Source organism: Pelobates fuscus, chromosome 8, assembly GCF_036172605.1.
Source record: "Pelobates fuscus isolate aPelFus1 chromosome 8, aPelFus1.pri, whole genome shotgun sequence".
Taxonomy (NCBI): domain Eukaryota; kingdom Metazoa; phylum Chordata; class Amphibia; order Anura; family Pelobatidae; genus Pelobates; species Pelobates fuscus.
Genome location: NC_086324.1, coordinates 40787832 through 40805978, shown reverse-complemented (window position 1 = coordinate 40805978; position 18147 = coordinate 40787832). Strand labels below are relative to the sequence as shown.

Genomic DNA, 18147 nt, shown 5'->3' with positions numbered 1-18147 from the left:
TTGGCAAAATGGGTCAAAAGAAGGACTTGGCAGGCTCAGAAAAGTCAAAAATGACTTATAAAAATGACTTAAGTGAGATATATTGCAGAGGGATGCAGCACTCTTAAAATTGCAAAGCTTCTGAAGCGTGATCATCGAACAATCAAGCGTTTCATTCAAAATAGTCAACAGGGTCGCAAGAAGCGTGTGGAGAAACCAAGGTGCAAAATAACTGCCCATGAACTGAGAAAAGTCAAGCGTGCAGCTGCCAAGATGCCACTTGCCACCAGTTTGGCCATATTTCAGAGCTGCAACATCACTGGAGTGCCCAAAAGCACAAGGTGTGCAATACTCAGAGACATGGCCAAGGTAAGAAAGGCTGAAAGACGACCACCACTGAACAAGACACACAAGCTGAAACGTCAAGACTGGGCCAAGAAATATCTCAAGACTGATTTTTCTAAGGTTTTATGGACTGATGAAATGAGAGTGAGTCTTGATGGGCCAGATGGATGGATTGGTAAAGGGCAGAGAGCTCCAGTCCGACTCAGACGCCAGCAAGGTGGAGGTGGAGTACTGGTTTGGGCTGGTATCATCAAAGATGAGCTTGTGGGGCCTTTTCGGGTTGAGGATGGAGTCAAGCTCAACTCCCAGTCCTACTGCCAGTTTCTGGAAGACACCTTCATCAAGCAGTCGTACAGGAAGAAGTCTGCATCCTTCAAGAAAAACATGATTTTCATGCAGGACAATGCTCCATCACACGCGTCCAAGTACTCCACAGCGTGGCTGGCAAGAAAGGGTATAAAAGAAGAAAATCTAATGACATGGCCTCCTTGTTCACCTGATCTGAACCCCATTGAGAACCTGTGGTCCATCATCAAATGTGAGATTTACAAGGAGGGAAAACAGTACACCTCTCTGAACAGTGTCTGGGAGGCTGTGGTTGCGTGTGCACGCAATGTTGATGGTGAACAGATCAAAACACTGACAGAATCCATGGATGGCAGGCTTTTGAGTGTCCTTGCAAAGAAAGGTGGCTATATTGGTCACTGATTTGTTTTTGTTATGTTTTTGAATGTCAGAAATGTATATTTGTGAATGTTGAAATGTTATATTGGTTTCACTGGTAAAAATAAATAATTGAAATGGGCATATATTTGTTTTTTGTTAAGTTGCCTAATAATTATGCACAGTAATAGTCACCTGCACACACAGATATCCCCCTAAAATAGCTATAACTAAAAACAAACTAAAAACTACTTCCAAAAATATTCAGCTTTGATATTAATGAGTTTTTTGGGTTCATTGAGAACATGGTTGTTGTTCAATAATAAAATTAATCCTCAAAAATACAACTTGCCTAATTATTCTGCACTCCCTGTAATCCTATATATGGAACCCCTAAACCTTTAAGATGTCACTAACTTATGAACCCAAAAACAGCAGACGTGCATTTAGGAAATGCGAAAACTGATGGGGGGCTATCTTGTTTGACCTAATGGAAGACCCTCCACTTCTCTTGACTGATCAATTCAAATTATTTATGCATTTCCTACAGGTAGAATGCAGTTTGGTCTTTATATTGCTGTAAATGAGGCTTTTTGTTGTTGTTGAATGTTCGTTTTATAGAGATATTCTGCAATACATTGGTTTGATATAAAATACATTGTTGCGGATTTCATTTGGTATTTAAGGGTATTAATCCGGCAGATGGTTGAACATACTTTTAATAATAGAAACATTTGCGACATGCGCCCTTTGGATGTTAGGATTAAATTTAACGTCTGATAGAATTGTCTATTTGTCTGCAGGCAGGAGGCTCTCAAGTCATTTTCACAAACCCGTTGGAGATAGTGAAGATTCGCTTGCAGGTTGCAGGTGAAATTAGCACTGGCCCAAAGGTCCGTGCTCTTACTGTTCTAAGAGAGTTGGGATTCTTCGGTCTTTATAAGGTGAGTTCTGCAGTTATTGACCTTTTACACTTACCTCTTTCATGGTTTCCTGTAAATGAAATATCCATTGGACTAATTCCTCTTCATCTCTCTCTTTCTGTCTCTCTTTTTCTCATTCTACATGTAGCTCATATTTATATCTAATGAAAACAAAATATTAATGTTATTTATAATGTGATATTGATCCCTGTTTTATCAATATATTAGGTTGTTTCAAACATTTAATGTTTTATTATAGGAGATTCCCTTTATTCCTTATTTACCACTGCACATGCGCATCTTGCCTTTCCTGATTTATAGCTGTAGTGTTCATTTTATAGGGTGCCAAAGCGTGCTTTCTACGTGATATCCCCTTCTCCGCCATCTATTTTCCTGTCTATGCACATGGCAAAACACTCTTGGCTGATGAAAACGGCCATATTGGTGCCCTTCAACTCCTGACAGCTGGTGCTATTGCTGGTAAGTCCTATTTATAGATTCATTTTTTTATTATTATTATAATTTTTTTTTTCTCTCCAGTGAGATTACTCTCTGTTGTTGTTAATGGAGTAGACGAAAATTGTCCTCATCAGCCCGTTTATACAAAAGCAGTATCAGTCACTGCCACGATGCAGTAAATACATTGCTCTCGGTGGGTGATGTCGTTGTGTTAATGAGAACTAATTACATTTGCATAACTGGTGTAAACAGCTTAATGTCGCACTGTAACTCCGAGAAATATTATATCTGTCCATCTGTAAAAGGCTTGTGTCGACAGCTTGCTCTGAGACTTTTTAAATCAACGTACGATACTTTAGACAAACGTTACTACTCCAGCAGTGATTACCCAAAATAAATAATGTTTTGCGTACAGAGTGGGGCCGATGAAGTTAGCTAAATCACAGAGCACCCAGCTTTATTGTGTGATTGAATTGGAGCTTCAGGTATGTAGTGACTTTACCGAAAGCAGAGCTATTTAGAAAAGCATAGCTAATATGTTTCATCACCTAGGGCTGTATTTATCAAAAACCAACAATTTTGTGCAAAGTACACCCTTTCGAGCAATCATGACAAACGTTTTGTTGGTGTCCATGGTGATTGCTCCAACACTAATTAGCCTTTGGCTCCTGAACTGCACAAGTTTGGCTTTGCTAAATGTGACGTCGAGCGCCAACAGTTCACTCTGCTATAAAATCTCTCGGAAAAAATCGAAACCATTCTGATATTTAACTGGTACCTAAAATATTACATTAACTATTTATCTGTTCTTTACAGCAAACCGGCTGCATTGTTCATGAAGGAGAACATCCTTGCACTTATACATTTTTTTCATTTCTAACACTTATTTTGTGTTTTCATGTTATCTGCAAGGACACATGACATGTGTGACATGTCATAATTCCCTTTTATTCCAGAAGTTTGGTCCTTAAGGGGTTAACGTTTTAAAATGTGTGAATGTCCCTTTAAAGCAGTCTCTCTGGTATTTTTCGACCCCCATCAATTGTACAGCATTTTATAAAATCTAAAAGATTGGATGATGGAATATGTAATTCGCAAAACTCTGCGTAAGAAATATTTATTATGGATCTTTATTATGAAGATGAGATCTAAACTGCAGATTAACAAAAACTCTTTTTTTTCTGTCTTTTCATTTTTGCGATTATAAAATTGGAGCTGGAGCTTAATAGTAAACATTAACCCTTCAAAGAAATCCTGCATTTAACCCTTTCAGTTCTAGAGGGGATCCTCAAAATATTAGAACATAATCTGGTCCCCTGCCAGTTGGAATTCAAAAACACAAAAGAGTGATGAACAGCCAGTGTTTGGGCATGGGTGCATGTATTTGCTTTGGATACAAAAGCCTCGTATTCTTTTAATCTGTCGAATAATTCTCGTTTGGAATGTGTCAGTTGTATAAAATAAAAACGCTTCCTTCACTCTCCTTCCTCATCTGACCCAAACTGGCGAGTCTGAAAGATGTTTGAAGACAAACGAGTACAATAGGTGGTGCAGACATTAGTCTTTCTTTCATATAAAACACATTGTGCTCTACGACTGCAACATCCTGACTCTTGGGCGTAATAGGGCAAAAGCCATGCCATGCCCAAGGCAAAGATTTCAGTTCTTGGCAGGATGCAAAATCTCTGTTTCCTGCTGTCCAGTGATAGAAATGACATTGTAAATTGTGTCTCCAAAGCTGTCTGTTCATCTGCCTTTTCTGCCTGAAAACTAAAGTCAGTTCATATATTTTTTATTTTTTTTTGCTAATGTCCTGCAAACAAATGCAGACTGAGGTTAATTGAGCCAGTAACGATGTGCCACCCAGCACACATTGTACGCAGATCTGTCATCGCTAATCTCTCGTTACAGATGTCCCTTAGATAAGCTTGGTGTATTCCTTTTGAGTGTGACACAAGCATGGAAATCGATTCATGTTTTCATTAAACACACTGTGTTTATTGCCTGCTCTGTGTAGAAAGTTTAATAAGCTTGTAATTTGCCAATGAAAAGTATATCACCAAGACAAATGCAAGGCCTCTTTGGAAGAAAATAGATAGTGTACCAAGTAATGTGAAAAATAACTCTCCTTAAAGAAAGTGGGTTTTCAAATCTGTCTCCAAGAAGATATGTTTGAAAGATCGTAAAAAATAAAATTGATATTTTCTACAATATAATTCACGGTTACTATATAATAAACCGTTGTTTTGCAAGTACAATTAAACATATGTGTATATAGCATTATATTTTGTAATCAAGTGTGTGTGTGTATCACACTCCTAGTACTCCAAAATAAACATTTAAAGAAAATAAAATAAATAATTGGCGCTTCGATCCACAAATTGGGCTTTTATCATTGCAATCATTGGGAGCAAAATATGGAAAAATGTGCAACTGGACGGCACATGATCCCAGGAAGTGGAAGTGATGGGAATGGTTGTCAAGGCAACTGGACATGAGCATGCCTCTGTGATGGTTTAGGTGCATAGTCATTATTCTATATTTGGGAGGTTGTTATAGAATCAGAAACAAACAGGATAACTATTGTCAAAAACATTTAAATAAAATAGGATGTTATTATGAGAGATATATTCAAAATCATATAAAAGACCATGAGACTTATTGACGAAATTCAATTCAAAATAATATGATAAATGTGAGATAAAAAGTTAAGAATTGGACACTCTTCCTCAAGAAAGAAGCATTGAAAAAAAAAAAAACACAGAAATAATAAATGCAACTTGCTAGCCTATAATGTGCAAAGTATATGATCTATAGTGTTAGTGTATCATAATGTAAGGATGAAAAACGAAAATATCATTCTAACGGAATGAAGCTGAAAATGTCAGTATTAGTATACAGTAATTCAGTTTGTATTCTAAAAATGCATATCATGTTGTTTATTTCCAGATTCAATTTTTAGAATATTCCTTGTTTTTATATTTTACATATTTGATCAGCAATCATTGAAAGGGATAAAAAACTCTGCACTCAATTTTCTAGTTTGTTTGAGATTTTGGCAACATGATGCTTCGTGTGAATTATGAATGTAATGCACCATGTGAATTAACCTTTCTCTCCTGTTTAAAGGTGTACCCGCGGCTTCCTTAGTAACCCCTGCTGATGTCATCAAGACAAGACTGCAAGTGGCAGCGCGGGCTGGCCAGACAACTTATAGTGGAGTTATCGACTGTTTCCGAAAGATTCTCAGAGAAGAAGGAGCGAGGGCATTCTGGAAGGGAGCTGGAGGTAGATTTAGCTCTTTTTCTGTTATTATTATTATTTATATAGCGCCAGCAAATTCCGTAGCTCTTTTTCTACAATGATAGACTAATTTATTTCATATTCACACAAAAAAAATAGCATTGTCTTATAGGGTTACAATCAAACTAACAAATTGTAGGCATTACCTCGGGTCGCAGGTTCGAAACCACTAAATTGTATAGTAACAACCCCTGGACATTGGGCTAAGGTAACATCCCCACGACGTACTTGAAAACCAGAGTAATCTGAATGTACCTTTCCTGGTTAAATAATTTGTTGTTATTATTATTACAAGATTCTCAGATAATTAGAGTGATTGTGACTTTTGTTCTTTCACACAAAATTTGTGTTTTTCACTAAAATCTGGTGCAAAGTCCAATATGAACAGCTCAACTGCTCTGTTAGATGTTCAGTTTTCTGGCAGGAATTATCTGTGCGGAGAAACCGTTTTTTTCAATGTATCATTTTTATTGAAAGCTTTCCAAACGTAGAGCACAAAACGCAGAATCAGGTACATATCCTGTAGGATGGGTGAGTAACAATGTAATACAAAGTCACAGCAGGGCAAACTTAGCTGATTTGGAATAACACATAATGACTCTGTATACTATAACATATCACACAATTCTATCTGACCATCATAAAACTAGCCGTTATCTATACACACAGTGGATGAGAGGTAACATATAAGCACCACATAAGCAAAAAAGAAAGAGAGCTGGTGTAAGAGCTAGCAAGGGAAGACTTTTGAGAGGACAAGAGAAGAGAAGATAAAATGGGGCAGATTGGAGAGGTTCCAGGGTTCCCAAATTGTCCACAGTTCTGGTAAAGTGCCTAAAGATTTGTGCATCTACAAATGTGCGAGTATAATGAAATGAAAACAATAACCACTGGTTCTCCAGTTTCTTGCTTAGTTATAGCAGCAGTGAGAATATATAGGTCGCTTTAAAGAAACTGTTTGGAATATGGGAATATAAACCTGTATTCTTAACGTTATAGTGTCCCTGTCCCCAGTTCTATATAGACCCCCCCCCCCCCCAGTGTGCAATAAAAAATAATAAACAGAGTTTTACTCACCTTTTCCAGTGCCAATGCTCAAAGTGACATCATTGAGGAGGCATGTCCTCCTTAGCAATGGTCCAATCCAATGGCTCTCATAGTGGAGAATTGAGAACCTGATGCGGTGAGCGCCGTTCATTGATTCTGTTTCCCATAGGGAAGCATTGAAGAAATACTTTCCTATGGGAGCTTCTGCGTCACGTGAGTTTTACTCTGTCACTGCCACAGAAGCGCCTGTAGTGTCTGTCAGGAAGACAAGGATTAGAGGTGGTTTTAGCCCTACAATGTAAACATTGCAGTTTCTAAACAGGTTAAAAGGACAGTGCCACTGCAACTAGACAGCCTTATTGAGATGAAGTGGTCTGGATTATTTTAGTTTTCCTTTAAGAATGGGCCACTAAAATCTCCCAGGAGGAAGCTCTCGGGCAGAGGTGATAGCTTAAATTTCTAAGGGTGTGAGTTATTTGCTGAAGGTACGTCCGATAGGTGTGGAGGAGAGGGTAGTCCCAAAAAAATGTGGGACAGAATGCCAGGTTGTCATTCACTCCTCCAATAAAGTTTAAAGTTCCAGGTGAAATATATCATACCATGATCAACTTCTAATTGGACTCCCAAAGGGACCTACATGTTGAGGTATGACGCATGTTACAGATTGTCTTGCAAACAAGTGATAGTAAGGCACTCCGAGGTATCCCAATTGTTGGTGCTCGTGCTTCGGTTCAGCAGAACCCTCAATTATAACAGCAATTGAAATAATCGTCAGCAATACTGTGTCATGGTGGTTTATTGTGCAATCAAACATGAACAAGGCAACATTTTGACACGTAATGTGTCTTTCTTAAGCAATAATTCACAGTGCATTATACAGAGTGTTACATAGGTTATCACAACCAATCAAATTACCGTGTCCACATCACAGCCACAACTAGTGATTTACAATTACAACAATTAAGAAAGTTAACCTTATCTGTAACACTTAAGGCTTAACTTTCTTAATTATTATTGTTATTCGCTAATTGTGGATAACTTGTGATGTGGACACGGTTAGGTTTTAAAATAAATTAGTAAAAAACACGTGAGAACATTATTGATTAGGAGAGACTCCCTGGCTCAGTGAGCTCAGACAAAGTTGTGTTTGTTGGGACAAAAGAAAATGGTCCAGGACTTACCAAAAATAAAATAGTTTTATTTAATGCGTAGCAGGAAACAGAAATAGCAACGTTTCGCTCCCATAAGAGCCTTTTTCAAAGCCATGTGAGCCAAAACTTTGATATATGTGTGCATCTGGCAAAACACTAAATAAAACAAAACTATGAGTGCTGACACATTCTTTTTTATATATATATATTTTTTTTTTTTTTATAAATTTACATTTTTACTGGTTGCAATAGTCGATGTCAATACAGCACTCCACTCTAATTCTCATCCATTTTGTGTTGTACATAGAATATTGACCCCGATTAACCAAGTAAACTCTATCTAAAATTGGTATCCTGTAAATAAGAAAACCTCTTAATTCACCAACACAACTAGAACATTGTAATTGCTGCAACATGAGGATGAGTGGTGGGGCAGTTGCTAGATCACTTACACGGACACTCACACTGCTTCCCATTGTTAGAGGGACAAAGGGGGCTTACCCTAGGATAGTTAAGTTCAGGGGTTAGTCAATAATCCTATAGGACTCTCCATTACATCAAGGTTCTATTCCAGTATATGTCATGAGGAGCAGAATACTTTGTAACACTGTTATCTTGTGTTTCCCACAGCTCGTGTTTTCAGATCTTCCCCGCAGTTTGGCGTCACCTTAGTTACATATGAACTCTTACAGAGGTGGTTGTACGTTGATTTTGGAGGAATGTAAGTTTTCTGTTTGTTTCGTATTAACTACAAGTGCTCCAGCTAATCCGTGTGAAGATGGTTCATTATGTTCATTATCTGTTCCTGCTGTCTGTGTGTCTATAGATCTAGAGATATTACTACAGTAGTTCAGGGTAATGTCTCCAGGGAGAGGCTGTGGATAAGTGCAAAATAGTATATACTGGATCCATGAGGAGTAGGGTTTGGGGGGGAAGGGTGGGTGATGCACCACTCTTCATATTAAAGAGAAACTGACAATTATTTAATTAGTTAATACGACTGATGACTGCATCAGAGCTACCTATGCAGCATGATCTGGCATATTGCAGTATCATATGACTGTCTGGGAATTCCTTCCATGGACTGTACACATGCATGAGCCATACACACAAAGCATCATGGGAGTCACGGTGATTTACATTGTATGCCAGGCTGTGCCTTGACACCTTTCCGTATGATATAAATCAAAATAAATGTAAAGAATGTTTTCAGTGCTACAAAGGAGACGATAGGTATTTTGTTGTTGTACATGTTCATTCGTTTTTTTGTTTTTTTTGTGATTTGGAACAATATGTTTATCAAATAAATACCAAAATCTGCATATAATTTTGAGAGGAATCCTTAAATTACGTTGTTTTGGTTTACCTTCAGGGGTCAAAGCATTTAACCCAATAGTATACTGTCCGGCAGTGGTCAGCTGTGCCCCTTAACTTAATCAGGAAGCCTTGGACAGGGACGCTGTTGATAGCGTGTCAGTAGCTCCCCATTCACAAAACAGCGTGAAAAACGTGAGTATTTATTTTTCATTCTGTTTTGTGAATGCTGAACTCTCAGACTCTCACTGCGGTCCCTGTCCGAGGCTTCCTGTTTGAGGCCTTGAACTGCAATGGAAGTTCAAGGGTAGAGCATGTCACTGAACAGAATACTTAATTATGTAACCCCTGAAGAGAATCCAGCACCTGGGACATGCTGGTACTATAACAACTTAATTCAAACAAAGTTGTTATGGTGCTTGTAGTGTTCCTTTAAGATTACACTGCATTCATATTTCCTGGTTTCATTTTGATATAATGGTCCTGAAAACATCCTGGAGTGAGACACTTCTCTGAAGATAGGTAGAAATGTATCCTGTATGAAAATCACAAAAGTTCTGAATGTACAGTATCAGGTTATTTATATGTACATACATAAATCAGTCCTACATTCTTAATGCATGCAAACCATTAGATTTCCATCGTATGGATGAAATAGCCATCAAATCTCCATCAAAACTCACATTTATTTTATTCAGGGGCTTTTGAGTCTCTGGTACACCTGTGTAGAACAAATATTTTCTTTTCTGATCCTCAAGTGATTTTAACGTACACGCCTGGCATAAGACATATTTCCTAGTGTCTGATCCATCTGCAGTATGATATAAATTGGGAGATTGAAAAAATTAAAATGTATTAAAGAAACAGTCAAGCTTCATTTTATATTCTGTTGACGCATGGATGATTTTAGAATTTTGGATTCATCGCTGTCATTTTTTAAGGTTCTATAGGGAATTTTTGAGAAAACCTTCATAAAGTACCTGACTCTCTCTCAGACATGTGTTCGTGGTTTGGGTTAATTTGGGATTATACTGGAAGCACTTTAACATATGCTACCACTGCATAGGCACTGGGAAGGTATTCCTCTGAACATCATTAAGAAGTGAATTTAGAGAAACTATGTTTCTGAGTAATTGATATAGAAGCTATAGGGACCTGTCTGACAATTACAGTAGTTCTTTAGACATGCGGACACTATCAAAATGCAGACAGAAATGCTGGATTCCCTATAGAACTAATTCTATAGTGATATTTTTAATTTATTTACTCTCTCTCTCATCTAACTCCTATACCTATTTTTCCATGTGTAATTTAAGGGGTACTCTGTTAGGTCTTTCTATTTATGTGTAATATATATCGAGAACAAGTCACCAGTTTTGGAAGGTTAAAACCTAATTACTTAAGTATTTTGTCCTATGCGGACACTCCAGGCACCCAGACCACTTCAGCTAATTGAAGTGGTCTGGGGGCTGTACCCCTATCGCACTTAGTGCTGCAATGTAAAACATTGCTGTTCCAGAGAACTGCAATGTTTACATTGCAGCTCTAAGTCTGCCCTCTGTGGTTGTCTAACAGACAGCCACTAGAGGGCTTCCAGAATCCAAACCGAACTTTGGTCCGTTATCTGACGCTTGACGTCCTCACGGACCGTCAGATTTTCCCCATAGGAAAGCATTGAATAATGCTTTCCTATGGGGAGGTCTAATGCGCGTGCGGCCATTGCTGCGCATGCGTAGTAGGTCTCCCCCGCTGACGTCGGCGGGTGAAGAGCATGTGCGAAGCCTGACCCAGCGCCAAGGGACATCGGCGCTGGATTAAGATAAGTAGCTGAAGGGGGTTTTTAACCCCTTTAGCGACATGGAATGGGGGGCGGCACTGCAGGATTCTGCAGTGCCAGGGAGACGGGTTTGTTTTCCTGGCACTGGAGAGTCCCTTTAAGTGTTATCAAACCACTATGTTGGACATGCTCAATCTCTGTAATATGTTATTATCCTCTTAATCTAGAATGCTGATATTCAAGCAAAAGAAAATATGGATGTGATTTGTATTTTATATATTCTGTTAATCCCCAGGAAGTAAGAGTGAATGGTGTATTTTAAAACTCTATAAAGAATTTGATAATATTCTCATTATTTCCTTGACGATGTTGCAGTGCTATGTTCAGACAGAGTAGGCAAATGCCTAGAGGTGCTTGTCTTCTAGGGGAGTCTCCCCTGACCTTTTTACATTGGTTTGGAGTATTTAGATTTGCAACACAGGTATTGCATATTGAGAGAGATGTACTCACTGGACCTCTAATACCTCTGCCAAATCATGAAGCAAGGAAGAGAGAACTGGATTTGTTTGGAGAATTTATGGGTGCCAGAGAATTCTGAAATATAAACCCAGCATTAGCTATAAAGCCCTTAAAGGGACACTCCAGGCACCCAGACCACTTCTGCCCATTGGAGTGGTCTGGGTGCCAACTCCCACTACCCTTAACCCTGCAATTTAATTATTGCAGTTTTTTTTTTTTTATAAACTGCAATAATTACCTTGCAGGGTTAACTCCACCTCTAGTGGCTGTCTAATAGACAGCCACTAGAGGGAACTTCCTGACTCATAGCAAAGATTTTTGATCTTTGCTAGAGCGTTGCTGGACGTCCTCACGCTGTGTGAGGACCTCCAGCGTCGCTCAATTCCCCATAGGAAAGCATTGCAGCGCATGCGCATTAGGTCTCCTCGGCCGGTGGGCGGGATCAGTCTCGCCTACCGGCCGATGGAGTAAGAAGGAGGAGCGGCGCGGAGGAGGAAGCAGCAACTGGGGATTGGGGGGGTGGGAGGGAGAGGGAACCGGCAGTGCCAGGAAAACTGATTGTTTTCCTGGCACTGGAGTTTTCCTAAAAGTTTTAGGCTGCAGGGGTCCATGATTAGTGCATATGAAATTTATTGAAATTGTAGTCTGTTTGCACAGGTAAGCCTGTCTTTCATTAACGTTTGTATCTTTTCAGAAAACCTGCGGGTTCAGAGCCGGCGCCAAAGACCCGAATCTCTGATCTTCCTCCAGCAAACGCCGACCACATCGGTGGTTACAGACTGGCCACTGCAACATTTGCTGGAATAGAGAACAAATTTGGCCTTTACCTGCCAAAGTTTAGATCTCCTGTCGTACCTCCCCCACAAGCCAAGGTCACACCAGGTGCATAAGTTGGAGGCAATATGCCGACCACGCCAGGAGTGCAATATACACAGTATTTAAAAGAAGCAACATGGTATAATAGCGTATCCGGTCTTTCTGCATGTGGGTTTATCAGAGCTGCTTGTGTTAAGTTATTTCTATATAATATATTAATTTGTTCAGAGACAAATCATTTGTTTGCACAGAAGAGATTACAGTTTAATTTCAGCTTATAGAATGTACTTTTTTTTTTTTTTTTTTTAAAGGAGAGCATGTATTTTTTTTTTCTCTTCTTCTGAGCTTGCGTTACACAAACTTTGCACTTAACCCTTTAAGTGCCACTGGGGAAAGCAACGCCTTAAAATGCAAAGCTCACTCTCCCTCCCCCGGCAGTGAAAGGGTTTGTTACTGTACATATTGTACATCTGTACAGGCACATCACGGCACACACATACAAGCAATGTTACAAGCGCACAGTGGCAAAACGTGTACAGGACATATAGGAGGTATTTTACTCCCCCGTCTGGGGACAATTTAATGTATTATGTTGATTCATTTACTCATTTTGATGTATTTTATGGAAATAAATAATCAATGTTTGATTTGTGTTGGTTTCTTTTTTCCCCCTGCTGTTAAATAAGCCTTTTTTTACGTAAGTACTGGAGACTCTTAAATACTACAGCATGTTCATAAATCCTAATTAGAGATGTCCCGAACAGTTCGCCGGGAACTGTTCGCCGGCATACATAGCTTGTTCGCGGTCGCCGCGCCGGGCGAACATATGCGATGTTCGGTCCGCCCCCTATTCATAATGGAGGTGGGAGGGTCTGCTGCTGATTGGCTGGAATGTGTCTGCTGACTGTGAGGTACAGGGTCAAAGTTTACTCAATGATGACGAATAGGGGGCAGACCGAACATCGCATATGTTCGCCCACCGCGGCGACCGCGAACGGCGACCGCGAACTGTTCGGGACATCTCTAATCCTAATCGTTAATATGTTAGAGTTTAAAAGAATTGTTAGAGCTGTTATAAGCGTTCAGGACACACTCAAACAAATTCTCCATCCTCGTGACTTTTAACTTTAAGGCTGTTCTTTACACCTGGATGCTCTGACTGAGTCTTGTGACCAGGTGCATTCACTCTGGTACCATATACAAATGAGGACGCCTCCATGGAGATTATGTGGACCTTCTTTAGATCATTATGAAGACCCTTAATGGCAACTTCTAGCGGTCATTCACAAGCCAACGCATTTTGTGGATATATCTCCCATTCCGAATTGGAGCATTGATCTCTTACAGGCGACTTTTCTCCTACCGCTGCCAATAGTCTTTCAAGTTGTCAGTGAGACGTGCTGGTCCCATCTGCACGTTTCCCACAAGTCCCATTTTATTTTATCATTGCTTCTTTATTTGGGCTTGAACTTACTTATCTGTCACCCGGCTTCCTTATCACTAAAGTATGAATTGTCAGGAAGGAATTTAAATTGTTAGGTCAAAGTAACAGAAATGAAAACATAATATTTCATTTTTTCATTTTGGCTAGTTGACCTAAAATTCGAAGTTCACACTTTTAGTAATTAACGCTGTCTGTCCAATCCAGCCTCAATACAGCATCTTGCCTCATCACTCACGATGTCCTTGTGTTGGTTGGGGATCCAGTCATTAAGTCTAATGTATGCAATTTTCAGATTCTTGAAATGCTTTAAAATACCAGAGAAAACATCTCACGTGTTGATGTGGCAGGTGGGAGTTATCAATATGGAATCAAATGTATTTTCTTGTTTGCAAAGTCTTATCATTGAATGCATCTTTCAGGTGCACAGCTTTCACTTTACTAACTGGACTTTTCTGTGGTCATAGGCTTGATATGTGTTACAACCTACATAACACCCCAAATCCTGCTCAAACACGATTCAAATTGGATGTAAAATAGATTAGCGAATGTGGTATGTCATCCCATTCCCAAGGGTTGCCGCATCTCTGAGTAAAATAATAAAAAATGGGGGAATGTTCCAGTCGTGATTCAGATTTTTTGACATCATGCAATGAGATGTAACCGTGGTGCTGGACTTTTCCCAATGTTAAACAATAAGTCCCAAAAGATAAACAATAGTCCACACAAACATGGGTAATCCTCATAGAAGTCACAGAGAAAAACGGAAATGTGCACTTTTTTTAGAAAACAATATATGTAGACTATAAGTATATGGCATCAATCTGTCATGGCAGCCCTCATTACTGCAGGTTGTACAGGTATGACATATCCTACAAACTATATGGTGTGTTATGATGGCATATGTTTACAAATAGAAGCAGCAAACTTGGGCAGAAAATTAGAGGAAAAAAAATATATCGCGAAATCAGCACTACCTGCAGCTGCTAGCCAGGGGAGAGACCACCCACACAGCTACCCGAGTGAAAAGGTTGAGTAATAAATCCCTGGACACTTTTCGCACCCCCTTGGTGCTTTCTCATGTTATTTTTTTCTTTCTAATTGTCTGCCTAAGTTCGCTGCTTCTATTTGTAAACCTATGCCACCATAACACACCATGTAGTTTGTATGATGTCATACCTGTACAACCTGCAGTAATGAGTGCACTTTTTTCATATTTCCGTTTTTCTCTGACTTATTTGAGGATTACCCATGTTTGTGCGGACCATTGCTTATCTTTTGGGACTTACAATTAAAATTTGGCCTGTACCCTGTGTGCTGTGATCTTTATCAGTTGGCCTGTAGGATGTCTGCTGTGATCCTTATCATCTTGAAGAATTTACTAAACTGAAAACGGTCAGGATTTTAAAGTGAATTTCAAATTTAAGGTCACAGTATTTGAAATGTTAGAGTTTAGTAAATAACCCTTGAAACGGTCACAAAAATTTCTCATTAGCAAAATGCATGCAAAAGTAGTATGAAGTTCCATTGCAACCACCTGCAGCACAGACCGGTTGTAAAATGTTAAATCTGGGGCTTTTGGTGATGTTTAACCCCGAGTGTAATTCTGCTAGGCAGAAATTATCATCCACATAATGGGTGATATTGCGAAGGAGCTTTGAGTCTATGATAAAATCCACACTGTTTAAGCTGTTTGTGTGCTACATTTTGAGAGTGAGCGAAATTCATGCCATTCTCATGCAAAAGTCACGAGCAGTGTGAGTTGAAATCTATGGATTTCACTAGGTTTCTCAGGTTACGTGCACTTCATGTTCAAAGACATTGCTATTCCATCGAAATTACATGTTAATTCTGACATACATCTATACATACAAGCATGTGAAACACAAGAACTGTGAATTCCGTACCATTAGAAGCCAAACCATCACAGTTGTCTCGGCCACACTAATCTAGAAATCACCTAGATCTATATCTCCCAAGATTAACTAGTCACTTGACGCTGACTACCTTATATGACGAGTCAACTATATGCATTGGTCAGTCCTTACTGATCTCAAATGGGGACAGAAACACCACCTATGGACACTAGATATACATAAATACCAACTATTACAAGAAAAATGATCTTCTAGTGTCAGGGTTGCATGTTCTGTTATTATTATTACTAGTATTTATAAAGCGCCAACAGATTCCGCAGCGCTGTACAATTAGTGGAGAACATACAATATACACAGACAAATAGAAAAGGTAGAGAGAGCCCTGCCCGTAAGCTGAAATCTTGCCATTTAAGCTCTTTTATACAAAGTGCATAGGTAGATGGTCCGTGAGCAGGGTCAACGCATCCTTTTAGTAAAAGACCAGATTATTTAACACATTTTAATTCATGCTTGCTCTGGAAAACAAGATCTATAATGATCGATGATCAGTGTAGCATTCCTTTTAAACATTGGTATTTCTCTAAGTGAAATGAATTAAAGCCTTTTACATGACAATGAGAGATGTCCACGCTATTATGCAAGGTCCACTTGCGATGTACAATGTCATGCTGAGACCCCTGATCAAAGTATTGCATTTAAACATAATGACAAATATAATAACTATACTTTCAATTAATCACAGCAGTTTACCATTAGGAAATATTGGGGGAGGGGAATTAAAAACACTAATCTATTTCCACAATATCTTAAAAAAAAAACAACGCGCAGTTGTGTTAACCCATATTCTTTAAGGGGCACAAAGAAAGGGGGTGCTTTCTGACAGAGTAAGATCTTCCGTGCGAGTTGTATCAGTATCCAATTTGATGTAACTGGCATGATGTGCGAAACGCTGGGTAACATGTCCACACCATTACAGAATGAATTCCTGCTGAGTAATAGAATATAACACGTCTTTTCAATTCCACAGCACATTACATTTCACCTCGGGATAAATTCACTCAGCCATCGATGGAATGGAATCTGCTGTAATATTTTTTTTTTTTGTATCAGAGAAATTTTTCTATTGATAGCTTCCTGATCATCTCCGGGAAACGTGTGTGTAATATATAAAAGAATGTTTTATTTTACCTATGAAGTTTTTTTTTGTAACTACTGAACTGAAATACCTACTTTTTTTTTTTGTTTAATTAAAAAAGTCAATTTGCTAACCCCTCCCCCTCTCTAATAATGCAAAAATTGACGAATTACCCGGCACAACTGGACTACTTTAGCTTTTAAAAAAAAAAATGCCTACTGGATTTTACTAGTTATTGAATAATTCTTTATAAAAGAAGTGGAGACCACCATGGATATTTATAAAAGTGTGTAATTGTTGTAAATTTTGAACTGGAAAAAGCCAACAGTTTTAATTCAGCTATTTTGGCTTTGGCTGTGAAATTAATTTTCAGTTCCTGATACTGTCATGCAATGGGATGAGCAGAGATTTCTCTAGCCATTAAAGGAGGCAATGATGAATACATATTTGCTGCTTATAACAGCTGGAGTATGTCTGCCAAGATTGCATCACGCACCCACATTCTAACTACATGCATGCTCTCGTGATTTTATCGTATACATCACGAGTCCCAAAACATAAGTGTGTAGAGAATCTGGTTTCCAAGCCTTTTTAAGGCAGTAAGGGTGAGCTCATCAGTTGAATGTTAAAAATCCACAGGACAAATACAAAAAGTAATATTCTCAGCACCCTCCTTCCCTGGGGGTGGGAATTAAAATGCACAGGCACTATATCACAACGTGTCCATTACAGTAGGCTGGGCACATTTACAGATGTGGATAAATAGGAGTTTATCATTAATTCTGAAGGTCATTGCCAAGTTGATAACCACTTAATGGGAATTCAATAATTATATCAACTTCAGCATTTAATATTGTGTGTAACATGGTTTATATTAAGCTGTAAGTTGTAGATATTGCTGTTAACATGTTAGTTTACACTTATTACATGTCCCATTGTATTGACGGAGCACTATGTTCAGTAGTGTCACTAGTTAACTTGGTGAGAAGAGAAAATTGTTGGCATGGCCAATCACAAATTAATTGCTACACATTTGTTTTATTGACAATATTACAATGGATCTTTCAAAGAGAAATTTTAAAATTCTTTTTTTCCCTTAACAATTAAAGAGAAGTAAACCCATTACTCTGACAGTATAAGCCATGTATAGCAAGTTTAATTTATCCTGAAAAGTGAATTTTGGTTTCAGTTTAAAGACTGTTTCCTCTTTTTCTTTTTACAAAACGTGCAAATTTCAATTTTGACAGCAACGTGAAAGTAACATCAGAAAACAGGTCCTGTTACTTCCTGATTTGGTTAGCTCAGTGGAGTTGACCTGAAGAGGCAGCGATTGCCCAGAGCACCTGCCTTGTAAAGACTTCTCATTGTGCTGCATTGGGTGATCTGTGATTGGTCAGC

General features: G+C 38.8%; 1 protein-coding gene across 1 annotated transcript in view; it reads left to right on the top strand.

Annotated features, from left to right (window-relative positions):
• The window catches only part of SLC25A12 (solute carrier family 25 member 12), a 156126-nt gene extending 143185 nt beyond the window's left edge, over window positions 1-12941 (top strand). The window contains exons 14-18 of the mRNA XM_063429727.1: window positions 1791-1931; window positions 2252-2390; window positions 5499-5657; window positions 8501-8591; window positions 12175-12941. Coding sequence (XP_063285797.1) covers window positions 1791-1931; window positions 2252-2390; window positions 5499-5657; window positions 8501-8591; window positions 12175-12370 — 726 coding nt within the window. The 3' untranslated portion in view covers window positions 12371-12941. The remainder of the gene's footprint in view (window positions 1-1790; window positions 1932-2251; window positions 2391-5498; window positions 5658-8500; window positions 8592-12174) is intronic.
• Window positions 12942-18147: the final 5206 nt, after the last annotated feature.